Below are 24939 nucleotides of genomic sequence, written 5' to 3' on the forward strand. Positions count from 1 at the left end.
CCTTGCACCTGTTGAACAAATTCCACAATAACAATAGCAAATCAGTCCCCACCCCCCAAACAAACAAACCAACAACAATTTTTAAGAAAGAAACTAGTCACGTCTCCTGCAGAACCGCAGGTTCAAGGGCTAAATTCATTTGGCCTCTAAGCTGCCAAACCTAGGGTTGCTGGTGAATTTAGCTTTCTCAGAACCCTGGGAAAGGGGAAGGAGTGTTTCCAAATGGCTTCTGCATCTGGAGCCATGTATGGCTACCTCAGCTCCTCATTCAGCTGGGGAGATTCACTGTAGGGCAAGGTTTTTTTTAAGCCCCTGTAGAGGCTAAGGGAGCCCCAGATTTGACTACTCCATCTGGGGCTAACCCCTGAGAAAATCTGTGGAGAAGCTACTTTTGCCTTCTGCCCTCTCCCGCCACCCCCAGGCCTCAGTTCTGCACAGCAGGGCCTTTCTTCTCTTGGGTATGGGGCCATCTGTGCCTTTCATTGCTCTCCAGGCTGCCCTCTTGATCCACTCGGGCTGTCACTGCAATGTCCCAGCATGGCATACCTTCATCTCTTCCATCACCTTTCTAGTTTCCTTCTATGTATTATCTTCCTCCATTAGAATATAAGCTTCTTGAAGACAGGGAGTGCCTTTTTTTCTGCTTATATTTGTATTCCCAGATCTAATTAGCATAGTGTCTGGATTACTTTTTGACTTGACTTTTAGCAAGGCATCAGGGATTCAGAGGCTGTAGAGCCAAAAAAAGACCTTGGAAATCAGAAGGCCACAGTCGTAGATCTGGGGTGGAAGGAATATCAGAGGCCTTTTTGTCCAGAGCCTTGTATTTAGGCCATGCTTCCTCAGTGGAGGGAGATGGGGATCAGGCCCCAGAGGTCCGATGTCTTTACCTCCAGCTCATTTGCTGGCCCCAAGAAAGTACTGGGCATGCTTTCCCACAGTCATCAACTCAGCCTGTTGGTCTTATGCTGGCAAGATCATTGTAAGAGGGGATATTATGGTATCTTGTTTTGCCCCCATAAAAGTTATTGGGACATAATAATAGCTGTGGGGAAGCTCCCTTATCTTATTTTACTAAGACAATGGCCATCTTGATGCCAGGGGAACTAGAAAGGTGGGGGTGTGACAAACAGCTGGGCTCCTAGAAGTCCCACCCAGGTCTCAAGTATCCTCCCTACCACACCTGTGTAATCTGCATGAAGAGGGAATGCGGGCAAATAAAGTGAGGAATTTGAACTAACCCCAACAGGAAGGACAGAACAGTCCACCCTCACTCCTGTATCCCTAGTGAGCACCACACCTGTTCTTTCCCAGGAAGTGTAATACATGCCTTTCTCTGTCCACTCTGCTTCAGAGTTCTTTCGGTGAGAAGGGGTTTGCCATCACAGGGGTTTCCCCTAAGGGCCCCCAGGGAAGTGGTGGACAGCGGATTGTCCTCTGGGCTAACTCCCTGTGAGCCCCACCAGTGTGCTTCTCACATCATGAATATAGAGTCCACCTCTCTGATTTCCACATTCCTCATCTGCTAAATGGGGATAACAGCGCCTACCCTCACAGGGTTGTTCTGAGGGTCATATGTTATATGTGATAATGTATGCAAGATGCTTTGCAAAGCTTTAACATTGCTACTATCATTTAAAGGGGCACAGGGATTAGATTTGTGATTTCATTGATATAGGGTAGTCCTGATGAAGACATTTTCCATGTATACAGCCCAGTACCTTCTCTGAAATTTATAGTCTTAAAAGTTATTTATAATTTATAATTATAATAATTATAATTAGAAGTTATTAATAATATTAAAAAATTGCCTAGAGAACAGAGAAGTTAAGTGATTTGGGCAGGGTCACATTAAAGACAGAACTTGAATATGTGTCTTACTAGCTTCAAACTCATTTGTTGTCATTGTTCAGTCGTGTCCAACTCTTTGTGACAACTTTGGCAGAGACAATGGAGTGGTTTACCATTTCCTTCTCCAGCTCATTTTACAGATGAGGAACTGAGGCAACCAGGGTGAAGTGACTTGCCCAGGGTCACACAGCTAGTAAGTGTTTGAAGTCAGGTTTGAACTCAGGAAGAAGACTCCAGGCCCAGTACTGTCTCCACTGTACCACCTAATTGCTCCTCCTCCACCCACCATTGTTAGCTACTACTCTGCAATGTCTCACCATCATTTAAATTTTCTTTTTGGAGGGGGGAAGGTAGGGCAGTTGGGGATAAGCAACTTGCCCAAGGTCACATGGCTAGTTTTGTGTGTTAAGTGTCTGAGGCTGGATTTGAACTCAGGTCCTGCTGACTCCAGTTTTGGTGCTCTATTCACTGCACCACCTAGCCACCCCAATCTCACCACCATTTAAAGCCCAATTCAAATATTATCTTCTCCAGGAAGCCTTCCCTTATCAATGGCCACCTTCCCCCTCACAGCCACCCCCAGCCCTTAAGTTACTTCCCTTCAGTCAAGACTCACACAAGAATAACTGTAGCGCTTTAGGATTCACAATGTTTGGGGCTATCTTTTCAATCAAACAGGTTCAAAACCTTAGTGTTATCCTTTTCTGTAAAGTGGGGGTGATAATAACACCTCCCTCAGAGAGTTATGAGGATCAAATGAAGTATTTGTAAAGTATTTAACACAGTGCATGGTCTTCCTTCCTTCCTCCCTTCCTCTCTTCTTTCCTCCTTTTTCCCTTCCTTTCTCCTTTCCTTCTTTCCTCTCTCCCTGCCTTCCTTCCTTTCCTTCCCTCTCTTCCTCCTTTTATTCCTCCCTCCCATTCTTCTTCCCTCCCTTCTTCTCTTCTTCCTCCCTTTCCTCCTTTCCTTCTCTTTCTTCCCTTCTCTCCTTCCTTTCCTTCCCCAATTTCTTCTTTTCCTTCCCTCCTTCCTTTCTTCCTTCCATCATCTTTCCCTCCCTTCCTCCCTCCTTTATTCCATTCTCTCTTTATCCTTTCTCACTCTATATACAATCGGCTGCCAACTCTCCTATTTCTGTCCCCACATCATCTCTCACATATACTCCTTTCTCTCCACTCACACAGCCCCCCACCTGAAGGCCCTTATCATCTCTCACCTAGATGACAATATCCTCCTAATTGGTTTCCTTACCTCCCTCCCTTCCGAACCCTTTTCCACACAGTCACCAAAGGGACTTTCTAAAGTGTAGGTCTGGCCATGTCACTGCCTTCCGTCCCTTTCCCTGCCCCTAGAAACTACAATGGCTCCCTATTTCCTCCAGGGTAAATTCCTCTGTTAGGTATCATTTCAAATTCTTTAAGTTCACATGTACGCATATGCATACACATTTTATATACACATGTGTATATATACATACATGTATATGTATACACAAATATGTATATAATCTATATAATAAACTCTGGGGTCTAACTCTACTGCTTTTCTCCACCTTTCCCCGGCTGTCCTCCATGCCTGGAAATCTATCTCTTCCCTTTAAGACTCAACCCAAGAACCTCCTGTCTGCATCCTCTCCTGGCCCCTCCGGCTGCCAATGCCATCCCCTCCAAGGTTACTTTGTATGTGCTCTGCATATATCTATACATGTGTTCTGAATGTACATGTTCATGTGTACATGTGTCTGTCTGTAAGCTCTCTGAGTGAGGGCACTTTTGCCATTTTATCCTCAATGCCTAGTACAGGGCATGACATAGAACAGGCAAATGATAAATGTCTTCTTGCTTGCTTGACTGAACTATGGAGATGGGGAATGGTTGGAGGCAGGAAGACCAGCTAGGAGTCAAGCAAGTATTTAAGTGTCTGTGTGTCTTAGACACTCTGCTAGGTGTTGAGGACAGAAGCTAGTCAGCTTCCATTCTAGCAGGGGAGACAACATGTGCCGATCAGACAAAGCTACTTTTTAGGAACCTCTTTTCTTTTACAGGTTTTGGGGGTGTGAACCAATGCAATAGACAAATGCATTATAAATGGGCTCAATCAGTCATGGGGGATTGAGTCCCACGGATAGCTCATCCAGTATTGCTATCCAGTTGAAATCTTGTGGAAAACACTTATAAATGAACAATGTGTAGCAAAAAGGGATAGTTTAGGTACAGGAAATGTCCTTAATCTGGGAAGGGGGTGTGTGTCCATGGATAGTGGGCCTATGAACCTAAATGGGAAAACAATTACATCTTTATTTTTACTAGCCTCTAATCAAAATTTGATATGTCCTTTACTGATGAACATAGACAACAAACCAAAGTAACATTAGACTTTGTTATGAAGAGAAATCATGGATATTTTCAAATTACATTATAATTGTTGCAGATTTCAAAATTAATAACAACAATAATGATAGCACTAACAAAAATAACAACAAAGCACTTTAAACTTTGCAAAGGGCTTTGCAAATATTATTTTATCCTTACAACAACCCTGGGAAGTAGGTGTTATTATTATCCCCATTTTATAGATGAGGAAACTGAGGCAAGTTATGTGACCTGCCCAAAGTGATACAACTAGTAAATGAGACTGGATTTAAACCCAGGTCTTTCTGACTCCAAGTCTAGCACTCTACCCAATGTGGCACTACTTCAAAATTATTGTATAATACATATATATGTATAATATGTACATATAGATGTATACACACATATAGTTAAATATTACTATATCACAATTTTTCTGAGGGGAAATTGGAGTTAAATGACTTACCTAAGGTCCCATAGCTAATGAGTGGGTCAAGTGTCTGAAGCCAGGTTTGAACTCAGGTCCTCCTGACTCCAGGGCTGGCACTCTATTCACTGTACCACCTAGCTGCCCCTATCACAGATTTTTAAAAATACTTCAGTAACCACATTTTGATGCAATTGACTTCCTTGGTAATCCTAAATATTTTATTTTCTACATTTAAAAATGTTATTCTGAGAAGGGGATCCATAGGCTTTGCCAGACGGCCAAAGAGGGCCCAGGGTAAAGAAACTCTGGGGTTAAGAACTTACTTTCCTGAGGAGAGGGAGTGAGGAGGATTTTTTTTCCTTTTAGTGCCTTTTGGTGAGATAGCAGTATAATTCTATGATGATTACAAATAGCTCTTTAAAGTTTGCAAAAGTACTTTCCAGACTATCTATAAGGTATATCTGATATCTGTAAGATAGGTGCTATGGGTATCATTACCCCCATTTTATTGATGGGGAAACTGACAGAGATGTTAAGTGACTTGCCCATTGTCATCTCACCAGTTAATGGACATAGGAGGTGCTATTTGAACCGAGGTCTCTTCTTTCTCCAGGTTAAGTACTATTTCCACATTATATCAAGTGCTTGCAAAAACTGTGCTAGATAATGGGGATTACGAGGAGATTTGTATTTCTCTTTGGCCAGTTTTCTTCAGTCTAGGAGTGACTGATATGTGATACACAAGGTGAATATATATGACACATACACAAACACACAAAAAGGCAACAATACAATAAATACATAACAATTATAAGGCAGATCCTAATAAAACAGGGACATGAAGAAGTACTAAGCAGAATTACAGAATGTCAGAGTAGGGAGGGACCTCAGAGGCTGTCTAGTCCAAATTGTACCAAAATGATGGCTCTCCAGCCACAATTGCAACATATGGTCTTTCATCTTAAAGACCTCTAGTGAGGGGATTCCACTGTCGTCCAAGGTAGACTATTGGATAACTCTAATTGTTAGAAAGTTTTGCTTGTTTTTTATTTTGTTTTTTTTTTTAAATATGGAGTCTAAAATTACCTCTTGGCAAGTCTACCCATTTACCCCACTTCTGGCCTCTGGGACCAAATAGAAGAAGTTGAATTTCTCTTCCAGGGGACAGAGAACTCCCTAAGTACTTAGAAAACAGCTAACTTTTCTCCCTTGAGTGTTTTCTTCTTCTCACTAAAAGCTAAACAAACCCAACTCTTTCAGCTAATCCTTGGGTGATTCGGTCTCTATTTCCATCACCATTATGGTCAGTTTCCTTTGGATGCTCTCCAGCTTATCCATGTTTTTCCTAAAATATGGTCCTCCAACTGAGCTCATTTTCTAGATGGGCAAAGTACAAAACATCAACTCCTGTGTTCCCGGATACTGTATCTTACTTAGTACAACCTAAGATTGCATTGGCTTTATTCATCTAATAAACTGAGCTTGCAGCCTACTGACTTCCCTGTAGTTTAAAAAAATTTTTTTTAAAATTAGCACCCTCCCAACCCATTCCCTGCCCCAGTTGAGAAAGAAAGAAACCACATGTACAAAAATATTTATAGCAGCTCTTTTTGCGGTGGCAAAGAATTGGAAATTGAGATACCCATCAACTGAGGCATGGCTGAACAAGTTGTGGTATATGAATATAATGGAATGCTATCGTGTTATAAGAAATGATCAGCAGGCAGACTTCAGAAAAACCTGGAAAGGTGTATGTGAACTGATGCTGAGTGAAGTGAGCAGAACCAGGAAAACATTGTACAGCCACGTTGTTCAATGACTTTTATAGACTTGGTTCTTCTCAGCAATGCAAAGTTCTAAGACAACTCCAAAAGACTCATGATGGAAAATACTATCCACATTCAGAGAAAGAATTATGAAGTCTGAAGGTAGATCGAAGCATACTATTTGCTCTCTCTCTCTTTTTTGTTTTGTTTTGTTTCTTCTTTCTTGTGGTTCATTGCATTGGTTATAATTCTTCTTTACAACATGAATGATGTAAAAATATGATTAATGTGAATGTATGCATAGAACCTATATCAGATTGCATGCCATCTCGGGGAGGAGGAGAAAATTTGGAACTCAAAAGCTTGTGGAACTAAATGTTGTAAACTAAAAATAAAATAAAAAAATTTGAAATAAAAAAAAGAAAAAAGTTTCAAACACCCATAGTCAAACAAAACAAATTTTCCTACTGGACACATCCAATGTCTATTTGTCTTATTCTGCATGCTGAGTAGTAAGTTTCAAGTCCTCTGGGATTATCTCCCTGGATCTTTTCCATATGAACCGTTTGCTACCTGAACACTGGTCCCCCATCTCATATGTGTAAAGTCGATTTTTTGGAACCTGTTAAATCTCATTGCCTTAGCTTTAGCCCATCATTTTAGGCTGTTGAGATCTTTCTGGATCCTTACTCTCTCATTCCACGTGTTGCTATTTCCCTCAGTTTCAGGCCATCCACAGATCTGATAAGGGGGCCATATATATTATCAGCTTTTCTTCTGCTCTCTCCTTCCCACTCACACTGTCACCTACTTGGTGGCCACCCTCACTGCCTGGACAATTGTAATAACCTCCTAATTCTGCCTATTGAAAGTTCCCTCTTCCCTTGAAGCTGAGCTCAGGTGCCACCGTATCCATATAACCTTCCTTGGTCTTCCCCAGATGTGCACCTCCTTAAACTTTATTATCAAGCTTTTGATCTTTCCTTATTCTTATCACACACTATCAAGTGGTGTAGTTATTTGTGAACATGCTTTTTAACTGCTCTCATTTCAGCTTCAGTTTACTCATTTGTAAAATGGGGATGATACCTTCAGTACCCACCCTTTAGTATTGTTGTGAGACTCAAATAAAATAATACATGGAAAGCATTTTGCCAGCCTTAAAGTATTCTATGGGGCATCCCTAAGGTATTTGTGTTTTAATATGCTGTTTAATAGCATAAAACTGCACCAAGACTTTTGGGACACCCTACATAAATGCCAGAAATTATTATTCCCATTTGACTATAAGGGCCCTAAAGGTAGGTAGTGACTGTCCTTTTCAACTCTGTATCACTAGCACCCAACATGGTGCCTGGTAAAATATTTGGATAATTCAAGAATCTGTAACTTCACTGCTATTCCTTGTAATCATTCTATGCTTTAGTAGATAGAACAGGAAGGCACCTAGAGGAACCTTTCATCTGGTAAATGAAGAAACTGAGGCTATAGCACTCTGTATTGTACCAAGTGTGAGCTGCTGTAACTAGAAAAAAATTATCCAGGGGCCAACCTTCTGGTCCCATAACACATATTTTGATAATCTGCCAAAGGAAGGCATTTAATAAATAAGTCCTGAGTGAATAACTTTCTGAAGTTAACTAGGTTGGTCTTCAGACCAGAGAGACGAGACATCACTGGACAACTATATCAAGGTCTTTCTGGTTTGGCAAGACCCGCAGATGCTTACGTTATATTGTCATTGTCTTTGAGGACTCAGCATCATCTTCATGCCACAAGGAAGCAGCAGCATCAGAAGACTTCTATGAAAGCTAATAAATGCTTGTTGAACTGAGCTGATCAGATCCATCTATACATGGAAGAATAATCTGACAGTGGGTTAAGTCACTTACATGAGGGAAAAGATGGTGGCAGGAAAATCCATTAGAAGGGTCTTGGCAGTAGTTCAAGTGGGTGGTAATCAATCAGTCAACAAGCATTTATTAAGCACCTCCTGTATGTCAGGCATTGTGGTAGGTGCTGGGGATAGAAATACAGACAATGAGGCAATTTCTGCTCTCAAAGATATTTTTTCCCCTTTTCCAGAGGGGAGAAGGCAGGGCAATTGAGATTAAGTGACTTGCCCAAGGTCACACAGCTAGTAAATGTGTCACGTGTCTGAGGTCGGATTTGAACTCAGGTCCTCCTGACTCCAGGACTGATGCTCTATTCACTGTGCCACCTAGCCTCCCCTCTCAAAGATCTTAATAGGGGAGACAATAGTATATATAAGTATAAAAAGCAATACATATAAAGAGAATAAGTAAATAGCAGTTGGATTGGAAAGAAGGAGACCAATTCAAAAGATGTGGAGATAGAAAAGAGACAGCCTAGTTACTGGATATGGGAGGGGAGGGAGAGCAGAGTTTTGACACCAGCTCCTGGGAGCCACTGCCTCCCTTGACTGCTGCTTAAAGGGCAGGCCTTGGGCAGTAGCCCCAGTTGGATGAACCCCAGGGACATCTCTGCACATAGTCATGCTATATAGTCTTCCTCACTTCTACAGCCAAACTCCAAGAAGTTGTCTGTATTCACTTCTTGACCCACTTTAATTGGACTTTCTAATTCATCACTCAATTGAAATTGCTCTCTCCAAGGTTAATGAGGGTCTCAAGAAATCTTCTGGTCTTTTCTTAGTTTTTTTGTCCTTTTTTGAACTCTCTGCAGCATTCTGCACTGGTGGCCACCCTTTGCTCCTAGATAGTCTCTCCTTGGGTTTTCATGACACTGCTTTCTCCTGGTTCTCCTCCTACCTGTCTGGCCCCTCAATTTCCTTTGCATGTCTGTGTCCTGACTGAAACGTAGACATCCCCTAAAAGCATCTTAGACATTATTTTCTCTATATATACTCAGAGTGTTCTTGTGAATAGTTCCATTCCATTTTTATGCAGTTGACTCCCAGATCTCCATATCAAACCTTAATCTTTCTCCTGAACTCTAGTCCTATATCACTAGCTTCTTAATGGAAATCTTGAGACAGATATCTCAAACTTAACATGTCTCATATGAAATTTTATTATCATTTGTCTCAAACCCATCCTTTTTCTTAACTTTCCTAATTCTGTTAAGGGCACCACCATCCTCCAAATCATGCAGGTTCACAACCTTGGAGGTCTCCTTAACTCTTCACTTTCCCATCACTTCCCATATCCAGTCCAAACTCTTGTCAGTTCTGCATCCATCACACTTTGAATGATCTCCTTCCTCTACTCAGATGGCTACTGTCCCAGACCAGCCTCTTTTCACCTCTCACCTTGATTATTGCAATAGCTTCCTAATTGGTTTCCCCAAATCTAGTGCCTTTCTTCTCCAGTCTGTCCTTCACACAGCTGCCAGTGAGAGTCCTAAAGCACAGGTGTGACCATGACACTTCCTTTCTCAGAAAGCTTCCTCTGTTTGGCATTTTTAAGTCTTTCACAATCTGGCTTCAGCCTATTACTCCAGACTGCCTTCACATCACTCCTCCTTACACACTCTAAGTTCCAGCTAAATGGGCCTATTTGTTTTTCCCCACATATGACATCTTCTGCCTCCGTGCCTTTAAGAGCCTGTCCCATATGCCTGGAATTGTACTTCCTCTTCATCTCTGCCTTTCAGAGTCCATAGCTTTATTCAAGTCTTAGCTTAAGTGCCTCCAACACAAGAACATTTCTGATGCCCTCAGCTCTCAGTGCCTTCTCCCCAGATATTGCTTTGTCTATATTGTACACAAATATGAACATATTTGAATTTTTCTGTGAACATACTATTTTTCCCCAAGTGGAATGCAAACTGCTGTTTTGTTTTTATCTTTGTATTCCCAAATGTCTAATACGCTGTTTGTATATAATCTGTGATTAATAAAAATATCTGTTGAGTGAATGGTCATTAGCATAAATAACTCATGAAACACACCTAATTGGGAGAATGAAGGTGAGTGGTGGAAGGATGGGTGTTTTAAGGCAAGTATAGCTCTGGAGGAGTGCTATACCCCATTCCATCTCACAAAACTAAGGGTTGTATGTATGTTTTTTTTTTAGGGAGGAGGTTGTTATACTGTAAGTGGCACTGGATTGGGAATTAAGAGACCTGAGTTCTCTTCTCTCTGCCACTGATACCTAGGAAAAGTCTAGACTTCACATTCTCATAACTGAAGAATTCAATGTAGAGAGAATAACATGCCTCTGCATGTGGGCACAACATGTGGGCAGACCGAGTGCTTCACAGATGCCTATAAAATGCCAAAAGTGCCAGAGGAAGGCATCCAGACATTAGGTAGATAATCTCTGGGAGAGTCAGGAAAAAAACCTGAATTGTTCAGGATGAAGAGTTGGATGGGTTGCTATCTGTTTGGGAAGTATGGTATTGTGTAAACAGCACTGACTGCAACAGTCCTGGGATCTAATCCCGTCCCCTCCAGCTGTCTCTTGATCTCAGTTTCCTCTTCTGTAAAATGAGGAGGTTGGACTAAATGACCTCTGAGATCCCTTCCAGCTCTCATCTATGACCCTGTGACCTGATCTCTGAGGTCCTTGCAGGCTCTAACATTCTGGGGCTGGTCAAAGTTGGGTGGACAGGAGTGTGTGTGGAGACCTTGCCTTTGGGGAAAGGGACGAGGCTCCCGCGCCATTTAGGGTCTAACCTGGGGTCTGGTTCTCACCGACAGGGCAACGGTGCCTCCAATCCCTATCCACAAGGGAAAATGAGGCTGAGCCAAGACTAGCTTGAATGGAGCTGGTTCCCAAACTGTGGACATAAGCACGCAACCCGCCCACCACGACCTCCTGGTCCCCGAAACTTTATTCCTGATTTTCCCCGAGTGCAAGGTCTACACTAGATCCCCGCCCTACACGCCGCGTCTACCCCGCCACCAGCACGTCCGCCCTTCCCTCATCCCCCCAGGTAAGGGCTCCCTGCTCACCTGGTCCCCCTCTAGCGGTCTCGGCCCAGGCTTGTGCTCCTCAGGCACCTGTCCTCTCTCCTCTCTCCTACCTGCAGAAGCGGCCCAGCTGGGCAGTGAGGGGCGGGGCCAGGGCCAGGATGCGAAGGGCGGGGCCACCTCGAGACACGCCCAGAGGCGCAGGGCTCTTCAACTCTCACCAGCAAAAGGGGACTCCTGGCTTCTGCTCCGAGCACCTCCCCACCCCACTACGGGTTCACTTTCTCCAGAAGTGACCAAAACAGTTTGTACCCTTTGTCCCCCCATCAGAGGCACCAGGAGGGCAGTAGATCTGGAGGGGTTGAGGTAGATTGGGGTGTCAATCAGGAGATAGCAGTTACGGACAGAAAACGGGTTTCATCTCCAGTCTGGACCGCTGTTCTCCTGCATCCAACAGCATCCAATCACTTGGACAGAATTTTAGCCTTTGCTTCGAGTTGTGAAATTTGGGGTCATCTCCAAACGGATTACACATTCTGGTTATAGCAGAACACGTAGTAATCATGAATTAACCTGGGCATAAAAGCTCCCTTTGTACTGTGGCCTCTTCCCATTTTACAGGTGGTTGGAAGGGCTGTGATTCCCCAAGTGAGCAAAGGAACGCAGGAACCCCCGAATGAGGAGCTTTGCACAGTTGGGTCGACTCAGGCAGGATATCCTGAAAATTCATCTCCGTTAGGGTTTTTTGTTTCTTTTTTAAAATGGAACTACTATGCTTTGTGAATGGGCACTGGGAAAAAGAGATGTGGTGCATTTGCTTCTTATCCTTCATAGAGAACACGACTCCATAAGAAACAACGAAATGGGCTCATAGGAAAGTGGGCAGATCTTTCTGAAATGATGCAGAATCACTGAGTGCAATGAAAGACTTTAGAACTCTGATCCATTCAGTGATAATAAACCAGAAATCTAGAGGTCTGGAGATGAAACAGGCCACACACCTACTGTCAGAGAGGTGATGTACTTGAACTACAGAATGAGAAATACATTTGTGAACGTGACCAAGATGGAATTTTATTTTGCTGGACTTTGCATATTTGTAATGAAGGTCTTATTTTTCTGTCGCTGTTGTTTTTTAGTGGTTCAGTAGGGGAAGAGAGAAGAAGAGATAATAAATGCTTGTAAAAATAAATTAATTACATTTTTTTTAAAAGACCAGGACCCTCTTCTACCACCCATGGGGTCCACGAGCACTTCACTTAAAGGACCAAGTCTAAAGGGATTTTCTTCAAAAAGAGAAGCATCACTTACAACCACATGCTATTTCCTTCATCCTTCATCTTGGCAGAGCCCCAAAGAAAAGGCAGTTATCTACACATTTTCATTTTTTTCCAAAGTGAAAAAACAAAACCTCAAGAAAGTTCCAAGCAAAACAGAAGACCTTATTCTAGGATTAGCAAATAGGTTTTTCTTTCATCAAAGATTTATGAAGAAAAGAACAATGATCACTTCTAACATTTTAAACAACAGTTTTGATTCTAGAAATAAGTAGTTTTGTTTTATAAATGGCTATATAAAATACATAGTATATATAATATCAGTTTAAACTATATAATTCGATGTACAATGTACATCCTTGTGTTCATATTCTTTAACAAGAAATTTGCTAGTCAAGATTCAAAGAGCAGCAGCTCAGCTTATTTTGATGGAATGATGGATAGATAGATGGATAGATGGATGGATGGATGGAACTCCTTTTAAGCCACACTGAGGGAGGTTCTCCAGAGAGTCATCTGAAGAGGATACAGAGGAAAGCATGGAGGGAAAAAAGGGGGGAAAATAGGCCATTATTTGACAAAACAAAACAGAACAAAAAAACCCAGAACACTCAAAACCAAAAATAACCTAGCCCAAATTTCATAAATGAATTTTCATGGAGCCTATTTATTTGGACCAGAATCCAGAAACTTTCCCAAAACACAAATTGCAAATCCTATAATCTCTTCAACCCCCTATGGTTTCCTGTTAACTAGTCTAGTGTTTGTGGTCAACTGGCATTTTGGATTATTAATTACAGCTATTCAGGTCATCCTTGTCCCCCACATCTCAGGTAACCTAGATTTGGCAGCACAGTTTTTTTTTCCTCATAGAAAAGAAACCCCTTATAAGTCTTATTGGCAGTAAGTAGCAGAGGTAGTATTCACACTAAGGTCTTTAGAATCCAAATCCTGTGTTCTTTTCACTATAGAAAACAGTCTCAGTTTTGTTAATACTTAGTAAATTCCCACAGTTTACCTAAAAGCTCTTTTCTAAACAGGAACATCCACATCTTCAACATTGTTCTTCTTTTGTAGTATTCTTCTAATTAGAAAAAGAGAGGGTTCAATTTAGAAGGAAGAGAAAAAAGAAGGAAAGGCAGGGAGGCAGGGAGGAAGGGAAAGGGGATATTGTATCTGTTCATTCCCGAGGCTGTATGCCAGGATGCCCACATTTCGGAGGGTGACCTAGTTCTTCTGGCCACCAGCTTTTAGGGAAATAGTACCCTGCTAGTAATATGGTTCACCTTGGTGGAAAGCCAGATTGTAGGATGAACCAGAACAAATTCTTACTCTCTCCCCAGCTCTGCCTAAAGAGGGAAGTGTAGGAGGCAGCAACTGTAACAAAGGGAGACGGAAAAGGGGAGAAGCAATGGAGAGGAGCACCCTATGCCTGTACCCTCTCTAGCTATAGCACGTGCTCATAGTCAGGAGCAGGCCACAGAAAGGTTATGAAGTCAGTACAGTTTGTCAAACCCTTTTCTTCTCTTTCAATAAAACTTTCCTTCCTGTAGATGGCCAGTGTTCTGATAACAGATCCCTTTACTCCTGCTTATTGCCACCCAGAGAGCAGAGAATCGGAGAAACATGTTCATGTTAGCATGTTAGTGAAGAATGCCACTAATGCTATAATGTTATCCCTTCAGGAGGTCGATTTTATTTTAAGACAAGTAATATGTTTAACACAAAGTGAAGATGAATTTCTCCAGTAGTGGAATTTTAGACATTGTAGCATTGGGGGAGGGGTGCTTCTTGCCACTTCTTATAAATTATACTATATAATTATAAAATATAATTAATATCTGTAATACAAATTATAATTATAAATGCTATATAACTTTATATCTAAAATATATTTATATTAATATAAAATATATTAAATAGATATATTTAAAATATAATTATAAATTACATTATACTATAAAAACCTCATTATTATTATCATCTCCATTTTACAGATGAAGAAATGGGCTTTGAGAGGTTAAGGGACTTGTCTAAGAGCTCATAGATAGCAAGTAAGTGAGATGGGATCTGAACCCAGGTCCAAATCCAGTATGTTTTCCACTATTCCACACTGCTTCTTGACACTTCAAAGTATCTCTGTAATACATCATTCTTACATATAGTACTTTCTGTCTACCAAGAATTTTTTTTTTTTGCTTTTTGGATGGAAGTTGGGGTTAAGTGACTTTCTCAAGATCACACGGCTAGTTTTTGTGTTAAGTGTCTGAGGCCGGATCCGAAACCCGGTCCTCCTGACTCCAGGGTCAGTGCTTTATTCACTGCGCCACCTAGCCGCCCCAAGAATTTTTCTTAAAAAATACCTATGTCCAATGCTATGTATTATTTTCATCAGAAAACTAAAAGCACCAAGGTGCAAAAATGAATTATTCAAGGTTACATGGCTAGTAACCAGCAAAGCCAGGATTTGAACTCAGGGTTTCCAAGGCCAGTGCCATTTCTGTTATACCCTTCTCTATCTCCATGGTGAATTTATTCCATCCTCCATGTAGCCCCTGTTCTGTTCATTCTGACACTACCTGCTGTTTCCCATCCCACCTACTTTTTTTTTCTTTCTTACTGTTTCTAGCACAAACATCCTTCCAGCAAAATATTCCCAGAGCATCTGTACCTGAAAGATTGGGCCTGCTTTAGGAAATACTTGGCCTTGAATATCTCTTGAATAAGTTTCTTTAGGTCATCTCCTTCAAATAATTGCAAAAGCGAATCCTTTGCAGGGGAAACAATGAGAAAGCCGTCAGATTCCTTTCCTTCACATCTTATTTAAATAATCAGTAGAATCAAAAATTCCTTTTCAGTATAACCTCCCACCCACTGCAGGAATTTCTTCCATTATACCCTGACTTTAGTACAGTGCTTGGCATATAATCGTTGCTTAAAACATGCTTGACTAGCTGATCTGCAGTCATACAGTCTCTGAATATGTTTGGGGAGCTCACTTCTTTCCATTGTTCCCAGGATCATAGCTGGAAGGGACCTTAGAGGTTATGGGGTCCAACTACTTCATTTTCTAGATGAGGAAATAGATCTGGAGGAGTTAAGTGACTTGCTCAAGGTCACACAGCTAGTTATTATCAGAAGCAGGCTTCAAACACAGGTCTTCCTGACTCCAAGTCCAGTGCTAACCACTCCACCATGAAATCCTTTAATTTAGGTGATTATTTTTTAACACAGGTCAGGCTGCAGATGTAAGTAAAGTGAGATAATTTTTAACTTCAGTCAAATCTCACTGTAGTTACACTAGGACTTTCACAAAACAATGGAAATTATATCCCTACTATTTCACATCCTCCCACCTTCCTTTGCCCAGAGTTCAAAGGGAAGCCTAAGAAGCTCTGCCTCATGTCCCTTTATCCTTTAGCTAAAAAAAGAATGGATTTTAAGTTGAGGAAAATAAAATAAGTATTGATGAGGAAAAATATCCCAGGACAAAACTCTACATAGTCTGTAGTAACATACATTTTTTTCAGTAATGTCTTCAGTCAGCACTCTATGAATCTCTGTGCAGTCTTCCAGATCCATTTGGCAGTGATGGTAGCGCCCCTCAGTATTATTAGACAGCTTTTTCAGAAATGTACTTGCTGATCTAGAGAGGAATAAACCAGGACTGATGTTGCTGGGCTATTGGCAGATATTATGAGTTGCTAATTAGTGCACATTAGCACTGTCTCAGGATACAGAGAAATTATAAAAGGTCTATGACAATCATAGACGCAGAGCTGAAACGAATCTCAGAGGCCATCTAGTCCAACCATCTTATGATTTTAAAATTTTTGTCTTTTTTCATTTTATTTTTTATTCTGAATTTAACATGTGCCAAATTAAACGACTATTTCCAAATTCATTTTGGAAAAGGAGAAGTGTGTGAATCTCCATTATATTGTTTGCTTTTCTTTTCAAGTGTATAATAAATTGAACACGTAACTTCCAAAGTTGTTCTCCTCGTTTGTGATTCTTTCTTGTCTTCCTTCTGTTTTCTTCTAGTGCTGTCCCCCTGAGATCATCTTTCTTTTCCACTGTATATATCTTATTGATTTCTTTTTTTTTTTGCCTTTTGGAGGGCATTTGGGGTTAAGTAACTTGCCCAAGGTTACACGGCTAGTTTTTTTGTTTGGGTGTTAAGTGTCTGAGGCTGGAACCGAACTCAGGTCCTCCTGACTCTGGAGCCAGGGCCGGCGCTTTACTCACTGTGCCACCTAGCTGCCCCCATATATCTTGTTTCTATATAGTTATTTTCATGCTGTCTTCCTCATTAGAATGTGAACACTTTGAGAAAAGGGGCCATGTTTTTTTTCCTTTCTTGGAATACCCAGAGCTTAGTATAGTGCCTAACACATAGTAAGAGCTTAATAAATGCTTGCTGTTTAATTGACTTCTCTTTTTTAGGGGGGAGGAAAAGGGAGGAAACCTAGTTCTATCCCCTTTCTCCTTCCTACCTCCCCCTCATTTAAAAAAAATCAAAACCCCTGTGATAGACATGTACAACCAAGCAAAACAAATTTCCACATTGTCCATATCCAAAGACATATCCCTCATTCTTCATCCTGAATCTGTCTCAGGGGTGGCAACTCTCTCATTTTACAGATGAGGAAACCATGACCCAGATAGGTTAAGTGACTAACTTGTCCATGGTCACTTAGGTAGGATCAGAGGTAGGATTTGAACCCAGGTCCTCTGACTAGGAGGCACAATGGATAGAGCACCAGGAGTCAGGAACTCATCTGCCCTGAGACATTTACTGACTGTGTGACCCTGGGCAAGTCACTTAATGCTGTTTGCCTCAGTTTCCTCATCTGCAAAATGAGCTGGAGAAACAAATGGAAAACCATTCCAATATCTTTGCTAAGAATACCCCAAAAGGGATTGCAAAGAGTTGGACATGACTGAAATGATTGAACAACAACAACCTCTGACTCCAGTACTCTTTTTTTTCTACCATGGCACCTCCATCATGTCAACTTCTTCCTGCTGTAGCAATCTGCCCTCTAACTATTGTAAGTCTAAGGGAAATAATTTTTTAGATCCCAGCTGAGCTCCTGATCAATAACCTTTAGCAGAAAAGGACTGTCTTAAGCTATATATCCAAGACTTGACTTCATTCCCACTAAATACCAGTTCCACAATGAACATGCATAACAAATAGTAACCCTATTTAGCCTATTAAATCTATTTATCTATAAATCTGTTTATCCAAGCTAATAGCAAACAGAAGTCAGAGAAGACAAAAAGATGAGAACATATGCCATACAATATAGAGACTAGGAGTGAAATATCTCAGCTCAACCAAGAGAGGCTCAGGTCTCATTCAAGGGGGAAATTCCATAAAGTCTCCAAGATGGTAAGCAGGAGACAGGAACATGACTGATTTGCTGGCTCCTCTGCTATGTCAGCTTCTTTCTCTTTTTTTGTTTATTTTTAGTTTTCAACGTTCATTTCCACAAGGTTTTGAGTTATACATTTTTCTCCATCTTTCCCCTACTCACCACTCCAAAATAGCGATCCTACTGAATACCCCTTCCCCCAGTTTGCTCTCTCTTATATCCTCCCCCATCCCCCCCTTTGACTTTCTAGTAGGGCAAGATGGATTTCCGTATCCCAGTGCCTGTATGTCTTATTTCCCAGTTGCATATAGTAATAATAATAAATTTTTTTCAACATTTGGTTTTACAACTTTGATGTCCAGATTTTTTCCCTTCTTCCCTTATCACCCACCCCTATTGGGAAGATAAGCAATTCAATGTAGGTTGTACATGTGTAGTTATGCAAAACATTTTCATAGTAGATAAATTGAAAGACTGAATATATATATATATGTATATTACTCCATCCTATCCCACCCCTACTTCTTCTATTCTCTACTTTGACCCTGTCCCTTTTCAAAACTGTGTGCTTCTAACTACCCTTCTCCCAACCTGTCCTCCCTTCTATCATCCCCCCTCTTATCCCCTTCCCTCCTACTTTCCTGTAGGGTAAGATATCCAATTTCGTGTGTATATTATTCCTTCCTTAAGCCAAATTCAATGAGAGTAAGTTTGACTCATTCCCTTTTGCCTTTCTGTTCTTCCCCTCCACTGTAACAGCTTTCTCTTGCCTCTTTTACATGAGATAATTTACCCTATTCTGTCTCTCCCAATCTTCTCTCATTATATTCCTCTCTCAACTCTTAATTTTATTTTTTTAGATATCATCCCTTCCTATTCAACTGGTCCTGTGTCCTCCTGTACACATATATACACACACACTCACATAAGTATTTATACACACATATACCCTCCTATATAAATATACATATATATTCCCTTCAACTATCCTCATACTGTGACAAGTCTCATGAGTTACAATGATCGTTTTTCCATGTAGGAATGTAAATAGTTCAACTTTAATAAGTTCCTTATGATTTCTTTTCCCTGCTTACCTTCTCATGCTTCTCTTGCTTCTTGTATTTGAACATCAAATTTTCTATCCAACTCTGGTTTTTTTTATCAAGAATGCTTGGAAGTCCTCTATTTCATTGAATGACCATATTTCCCCCTGAAACATTATACTCAGTTTTGATGGGTTTTAATCCTAGCGCCTTTGACCAGCAGAATATCATATTCCAAGCCCTTCGATCCCTTAGTGTAGAAGTTGCTAGATCTTGTGTTATCCTGATTGTGTTTCCACGATAGTAAAATTGTTCCTTCCTGGCTGCTTATAATATTTTCTCCTTGACCTGGGAACTCTGGAATTTGGCTATGATATTCATAGGAGTTTTCTTTTTGGGATCTTTTTCAAGAGGTGATTGGTGAATCCTTTCAATTTCTATTTTGCCCTCTGGTTCTAAAAATATCAAGGCAATTTTCCTTGAGAATTTCTTGAAGGATAATTTCTAGGTTCTTTTTTGATCAATGCTTTCAGGTAGTCCAGTAATTTTTAAATTATCGCTCCTGGATCTATTTTCCAGGTCAGTGGTTTTTCCATTGAGATATTTCACACTGCCTTCTATTTTTTCATTTTTTGGATGTTTTATAGTATCTTCATTTCTCATAAAGGCATTAGCTTCCATTTGCTACAATGTAATTGTGATGGAATTGTTCTCTTCAGTGAGCTTTTGAAATTCTTTTTCCATCTGGCCAATCAGCTTTTTAAGGCATTCTTCTCCTCATTGGCTTTTTGGGCCTCTTTTGCCATTTGAGTTAGTCTGTTTTTTAAGGTCAGAAAATAAGGTCTATTTTCTTCAGTCAGGCTGTTGACTCACTTTTCATGATTTTCTTGCATCATTTTCATTTCTCTTCCCAATTTTTCCTCCACTTCTCTTACTTGATTTTCAAAATCCTTCTTGAGCTCCTCCATTGTCTGTAAGCAGTCCATATTTTTCCTGGAGGCTTTTGATGCAGGCGTTCTGACTTCGTTGTCTTCATCCCATTCCATGCTTTGATCCTTTTTGTCCCCAAAAAGGAATCTAAGGTTTGATTACCCTGCTTGTTTTGCTTCTTCTTCTTGCTCATGTTGCCAGTCAGTTACTTGACTTTTGAGCTCTTTGCTATGGTAGAACTCTGCTTCCAGAGAGAAGAGCTTTGTTCCAAATCGCTGGTGTTTTTGTAGTTGCCAGAGCTATTAGGAGGGCACCCTCTCTGCAGCCCCACAAGCTCTGGCCCACTGACCAAACACCCCAGGACCACCACTCAAGACCTTGATCCAGATCCAAGCAGGTTAAGGCAATAGCGATTGCCCCCTGAATGGTCGCTTGGTCCCCCTATGATCTGCAGGCCAGGAGCTCAGGAAGTAGGCACACAGGGCAGCAGCTATAGCCACTGCGACTATGCCACCTCTCACCCTGGGGGCAGGGGCCGGCCTGCCCTTCCTTTCCAGCAGAGTTCCTAACTGACCTTTTACTTGTTCTTTGGGTTTATGGTTTGAAGAGTCTGGAAACTGCCACAACTGCTGGTGATCCACTGTCCTGAAGTCTGCTCCAGCAGCTGCTGGTCAGGGCCACCCTGAGGCCAAAACCACATGGCTTACAAGGACTGCACTCTGCTCCCAGAATGCTGTGATAGACCCTTCCTGCAGGCCTGCCGGGCTGCCTTCAGCAGGAGATTTGTTTCCCTCTGTCACTTTGTGGGTTCTGTAGCTCTAAAATTTGTTTAGAGTCATATTTTATAGGTATTTGAGGTGGATGTTGGGGGGAGCTCACAGAATTTCCTGCTTCTATGCAGCCATCTTGGCTCCCCACCCCTGTCAGCTTCTTTCTAAAGTCTTTCTCTCCCTATAGGGACCTGAAGAAAATCTGGAACCGTCTGTCCTTTCCCTTGACACTGGAAGCCAGAAGACTAGGCTGTCTTCTCCTTTGTGCTTGCCAACTCACACAGATGTGTATATCCATCTCCACCAATGAGGAGATTCCCAGGAAAAAGGGCTGCAAGGTTGGTTCATTGAATGCTGCTACCCAACCATCCCCCTGTGTCTTCTGGAATGCCTGTTCCATAGGCAACAAACTTCTGTTCATCTTAAAACTTTACCTTTCTTCAAATCCAGCCTCAGACACTTAAATTACTAGCTGTGTGACCTTGGGCAAGTCACTTAACACCAATTGCCCTGCCCTCCACACTCCAAAAATCAAAAAACACAAAAACAAACACAAAAACTTTACCTTTCCCATACTTTCCATCTACTAACTCTTACTGACACAGCCTCCCTGATAACCCTTTCCGGTTTTGTCTGCTCCTTCATTAATTCTTTTTGGCTACTTGGTCAAGGTTGGGGAGTTGGAATACTCCTTGTTTCCCAATGCCAACCTCCAGGCTTTCCCCCTACTTTCATAACTCAGTAACCTCTCCTACTTTGAGGTTCATGCTAATCAAAATCCTGGTAGCTATTATCTATAGACCCCAAGGCTACTCCCCTTCTTTTCTCAATGAGTTTGGTACATGACTCAGTTTTTTCTTCTCCTCAACTCCTGCCCCCTTACCAAGGGCCTTCCACATACATATTGACTCTTGAACATCCTAAAAACTCAATTCCTCAACCTGTTCACTTCCTAAGACCTATTTTTTCACTCTACCTTAGCTACACATAAAGATGGTCATACCCTTGATCTTGATATTACACAAAGATGTATCACATTAAAGAGATTTGTAAAACAATGGGGGAAGCTGGTGCAGTAAATAAAGCACCAGCCCTGGACTCAGGAGGACCTGACTTCAAATCTGGCCTCAGATACTTAACACACTTATTAGCTGTGTGACCTTGGGCAAATCACTTAACCCTAATTGCCTTGCCTTCCCCCCTCAAAAAAACCCAACAATAACAATAGCAACAACAACAAACCAATGCCATGTGTATCTCACTAGAAACACAGGTATAAAAAATCAATAAAAACATTTTCTAAACAAGAAAATACATATAGGGAAAAGAGAAAATACTGGCAAGCTTTGCTTTCCCCACATAGAGTAAGGGCTGATCTCCCACTCCTGTGTATGCCCCCTTCTCTCTTCTGACACTGCTACATGCTGGAGCAGGCCCTCATCTCACATCCTGATTACTGCAGTAGCATAGTGGTGGCTCTGCCCACCTCAAGACTCCCACTCCAATCCATCCTTCACTCAGTCACTTAAAGTGATTTTCAGAAAACACAAGTCTGATCATGTCACCTCCCTTCACTATAAACTCTAGTAGCTTCCTGTTGCCTCTAGGAGCAAAATATAAAATAAGCCCTTTATAAACTAGCCCCTCTTACTTTTCCATTCTTCTTACACCTTACTCCCTGCCACATATTCTTGGATCCAGCAATGCTGACCTTCGGACTGTTCCAAGAACAAGACACTCTATATGTTGGCGTTAGGCATCTTCTCTGGCCATGCTCTTCTTCTCCTGCTCTGACTCCTGACTTCCCCGACTTCCTTTAAGACCTAATTAAAATCCCTTCTTTTACTGGAAGTCTTTCCTTACCCCTCTTAATTCTACCTTACCTTGTATTAATTATTCTCTATCTTGAATATAACTTGTTTTGAATTTATTTATTTGCATGCCTTTGAATATATTCATTTGCATACCTTTCTATAATTTATATATTAGATTGTAAGCTCCTTGAGGGCAGGGACTGTCTTTTGCCTCTTTTTGTATCTCCAGCATTTGCCCCAGTACCTGGGCCTTAGTAGGCACTTAATGCTTAGTGATTGATTGTGTTACATATACAAAGGACCCTCAGCTGGGCAGGTTAGGATTAGGTGTTAAAAGAGATATAGTAACTGAGCATTAAAAATATTTCCAAAGGTTCTCTAACATGATGATTGGAAAAGTCAATAAAAATTTGCAAAAATTAATGAGTCTCCCGGAGTAGTCTTAAGTAGGACCTACCAGGGAAGGTTTTGTCTATATACATCAGAGTTCAAACTAACTCATGGAACAATTTGGAACTATGCGCAAAGGGCTATAAAAATGTGCATACCCTTTGACTCAGCAATACCACTTCTAGGGCTGCATCCCAAAGAGATCGTACAAATGGGAAAAGGACCCACATGTAGAAAAATATTTATAGCAGATCTTTTTGTGGTGGCCAAGAATTGGAAACTGAGGGGATGTCCATTTATTGGGGTATGGGGACCAAGTTGTGGTATATGAATGTAATGGAATACTATTGTGCTATAAGAAATGATGAACAGGCAGACTTCAGAGAAACCTGGAAAAACTTATATGAAATGATGCTGAGGGAGGAGAGCAGAACCAGAACATTGTTCAGTTACAGCCATGTTGTGTGATGACTAACTTTGATAGACTTGACTTTTCTAAGCAATTCAAGGTTCTAAGACAACTCCAAAAGGCACATGATGGAAAGTGCTATCCATATCCAGAGAAAGAATGGTGGAGTCTGAATGCAGATACTATTTGCTCTCTCTCTCTTTTTTGTTTTGTTTCTTCTTCCTTGTGGTTCATTCCATTGGTTAGTTCTTCTTTGCAACATGACTAATGTGAAAATATGTTTATTGTGAATGTGTATGTAGAGCCTATATCAGATTACATGCCATCTTGAGGAGGGGGAAGGGGAAGGAGGAGGAGAAAATTTAAAACTCAAAAGCTTGTGGAACTTAATGTTGTAAACTAAAAATAAATTTAAAATTTTTTTAAAGTTAAAAAAACTAACTTCTTGTAAATGATCACAAGTTTATTACTTCACCCTCGGATGGGAAGTAGTGTAAGGCTATTAAACACAAGGTTCCTGCTCTCTTACCTTGTCTCCCGATCTCTTTTAGATGAGTAGTTAAAAGAAATGGAATGTATTTTAATATTTTTTTTCTTCCTGAGCTTTTCAACTTCATTTAGAATAAAACTGCAGTTCATGTCTGATTTTCCATCAGTCAAAAGATACAGTCCTTTTACATCTTGAAAACTGAAAGCTTTCTGAAAAAAAGCACCATGAGGTTTAGAGAGTCAGAGGGTCCAAGGCACGCCATCATCATTAAGAACTGAGTTAGAACTCAAGTGTTCAAAGATCATCTATGTTGCTCCCAGACACTTGTCATTTAGTACCAAGGTATTTCACAGTCATTCATTCCAACCAATCTTTGGATCCCCTTCCTCTATTTCTACTCCTTTGGGGGCAGGGGCAAGGAGTTAGGGGAGAGGGAGAGGGCATGGAAGGTGGTAGAACTTGCCAGTAAAGCTCTCAGGATGGAGGTACTTCCATGGGCTTCCAATGTGGTTACCCACTGCACAGCATTGTGGCATGCTTCATCTGTGGAGTCTACCAGTCTGTCTTGCCATGCATATAGGTCTTCTGCAAAACCGAGTAGGTTAAAGCTGGGGGCAAAGAGAGTGTAACAGTAGAGAATGGAAGTTGGCGGCGAGAGAGGGAGAGGGAGACAGGGCAGGGAGAGGGAGAGAGTAAGAGAGAGGAGAGGGAGAGAAGGAGGAGAGAGGGAAGGAGGAGGAAGAAAGGGAGAGAGAAAGAGGGAGTGGGAGAAAGGGAAGGGGAAGGAAGAGTGGAAAAGAGGGAGAGGGAGAGAGGGAAGGGGGAGGAAAAAGGGAAAGAGAGGGGGAAAGGAGTGGGGGAAAGGGAGGGGGAAAGGAGTGGGAGAAAGGGAAGGGGAAGGAAGAGAGGGAGAGAGAGAAGGGGGAGGAAGATAGGGAGAAGGAGAAAGAGAGGGAGAGAGGGGGGAGAGAGGGAGAGGGAGGGGGAGGGGGAGGGGGGGAGAGAGGGGGAGAGGGAGAGAGAGAGAGAGAGAGAGAGAGAGAGAGATCTTTTGGTTAGAACATAATATACTATACTGGATGTTGGGAAGGGATGACAGATGGTACAACAGTAGGAGATTCAGCCTCATTCATCCTGTGT

The 24939-nt window shown here is 41.4% G+C and overlaps 1 protein-coding gene across 1 annotated transcript in view; it reads right to left on the minus strand.

Moving 5' to 3' along the window:
- Nucleotides 1-13604: 13604 nt before the first annotated feature.
- The window catches only part of VWA3A (von Willebrand factor A domain containing 3A), a 70356-nt gene continuing 59021 nt past the window's right edge, over nt 13605-24939 (minus strand). Inside the window, 5 exon segments of the mRNA XM_069085362.1 lie at nt 13605-13656; nt 15244-15341; nt 16092-16218; nt 23839-24008; nt 24263-24407. Coding sequence (XP_068941463.1) covers nt 13605-13656; nt 15244-15341; nt 16092-16218; nt 23839-24008; nt 24263-24407 — 592 coding nt within the window.

Source organism: Petaurus breviceps, unplaced genomic scaffold (genome assembly GCF_028583685.1).
Source record: "Petaurus breviceps papuanus isolate PSGF00001 unplaced genomic scaffold, PetGlider_PUasm1.0 175, whole genome shotgun sequence".
In the NCBI taxonomy this organism is placed as follows: domain Eukaryota; kingdom Metazoa; phylum Chordata; class Mammalia; order Diprotodontia; family Petauridae; genus Petaurus; species Petaurus breviceps.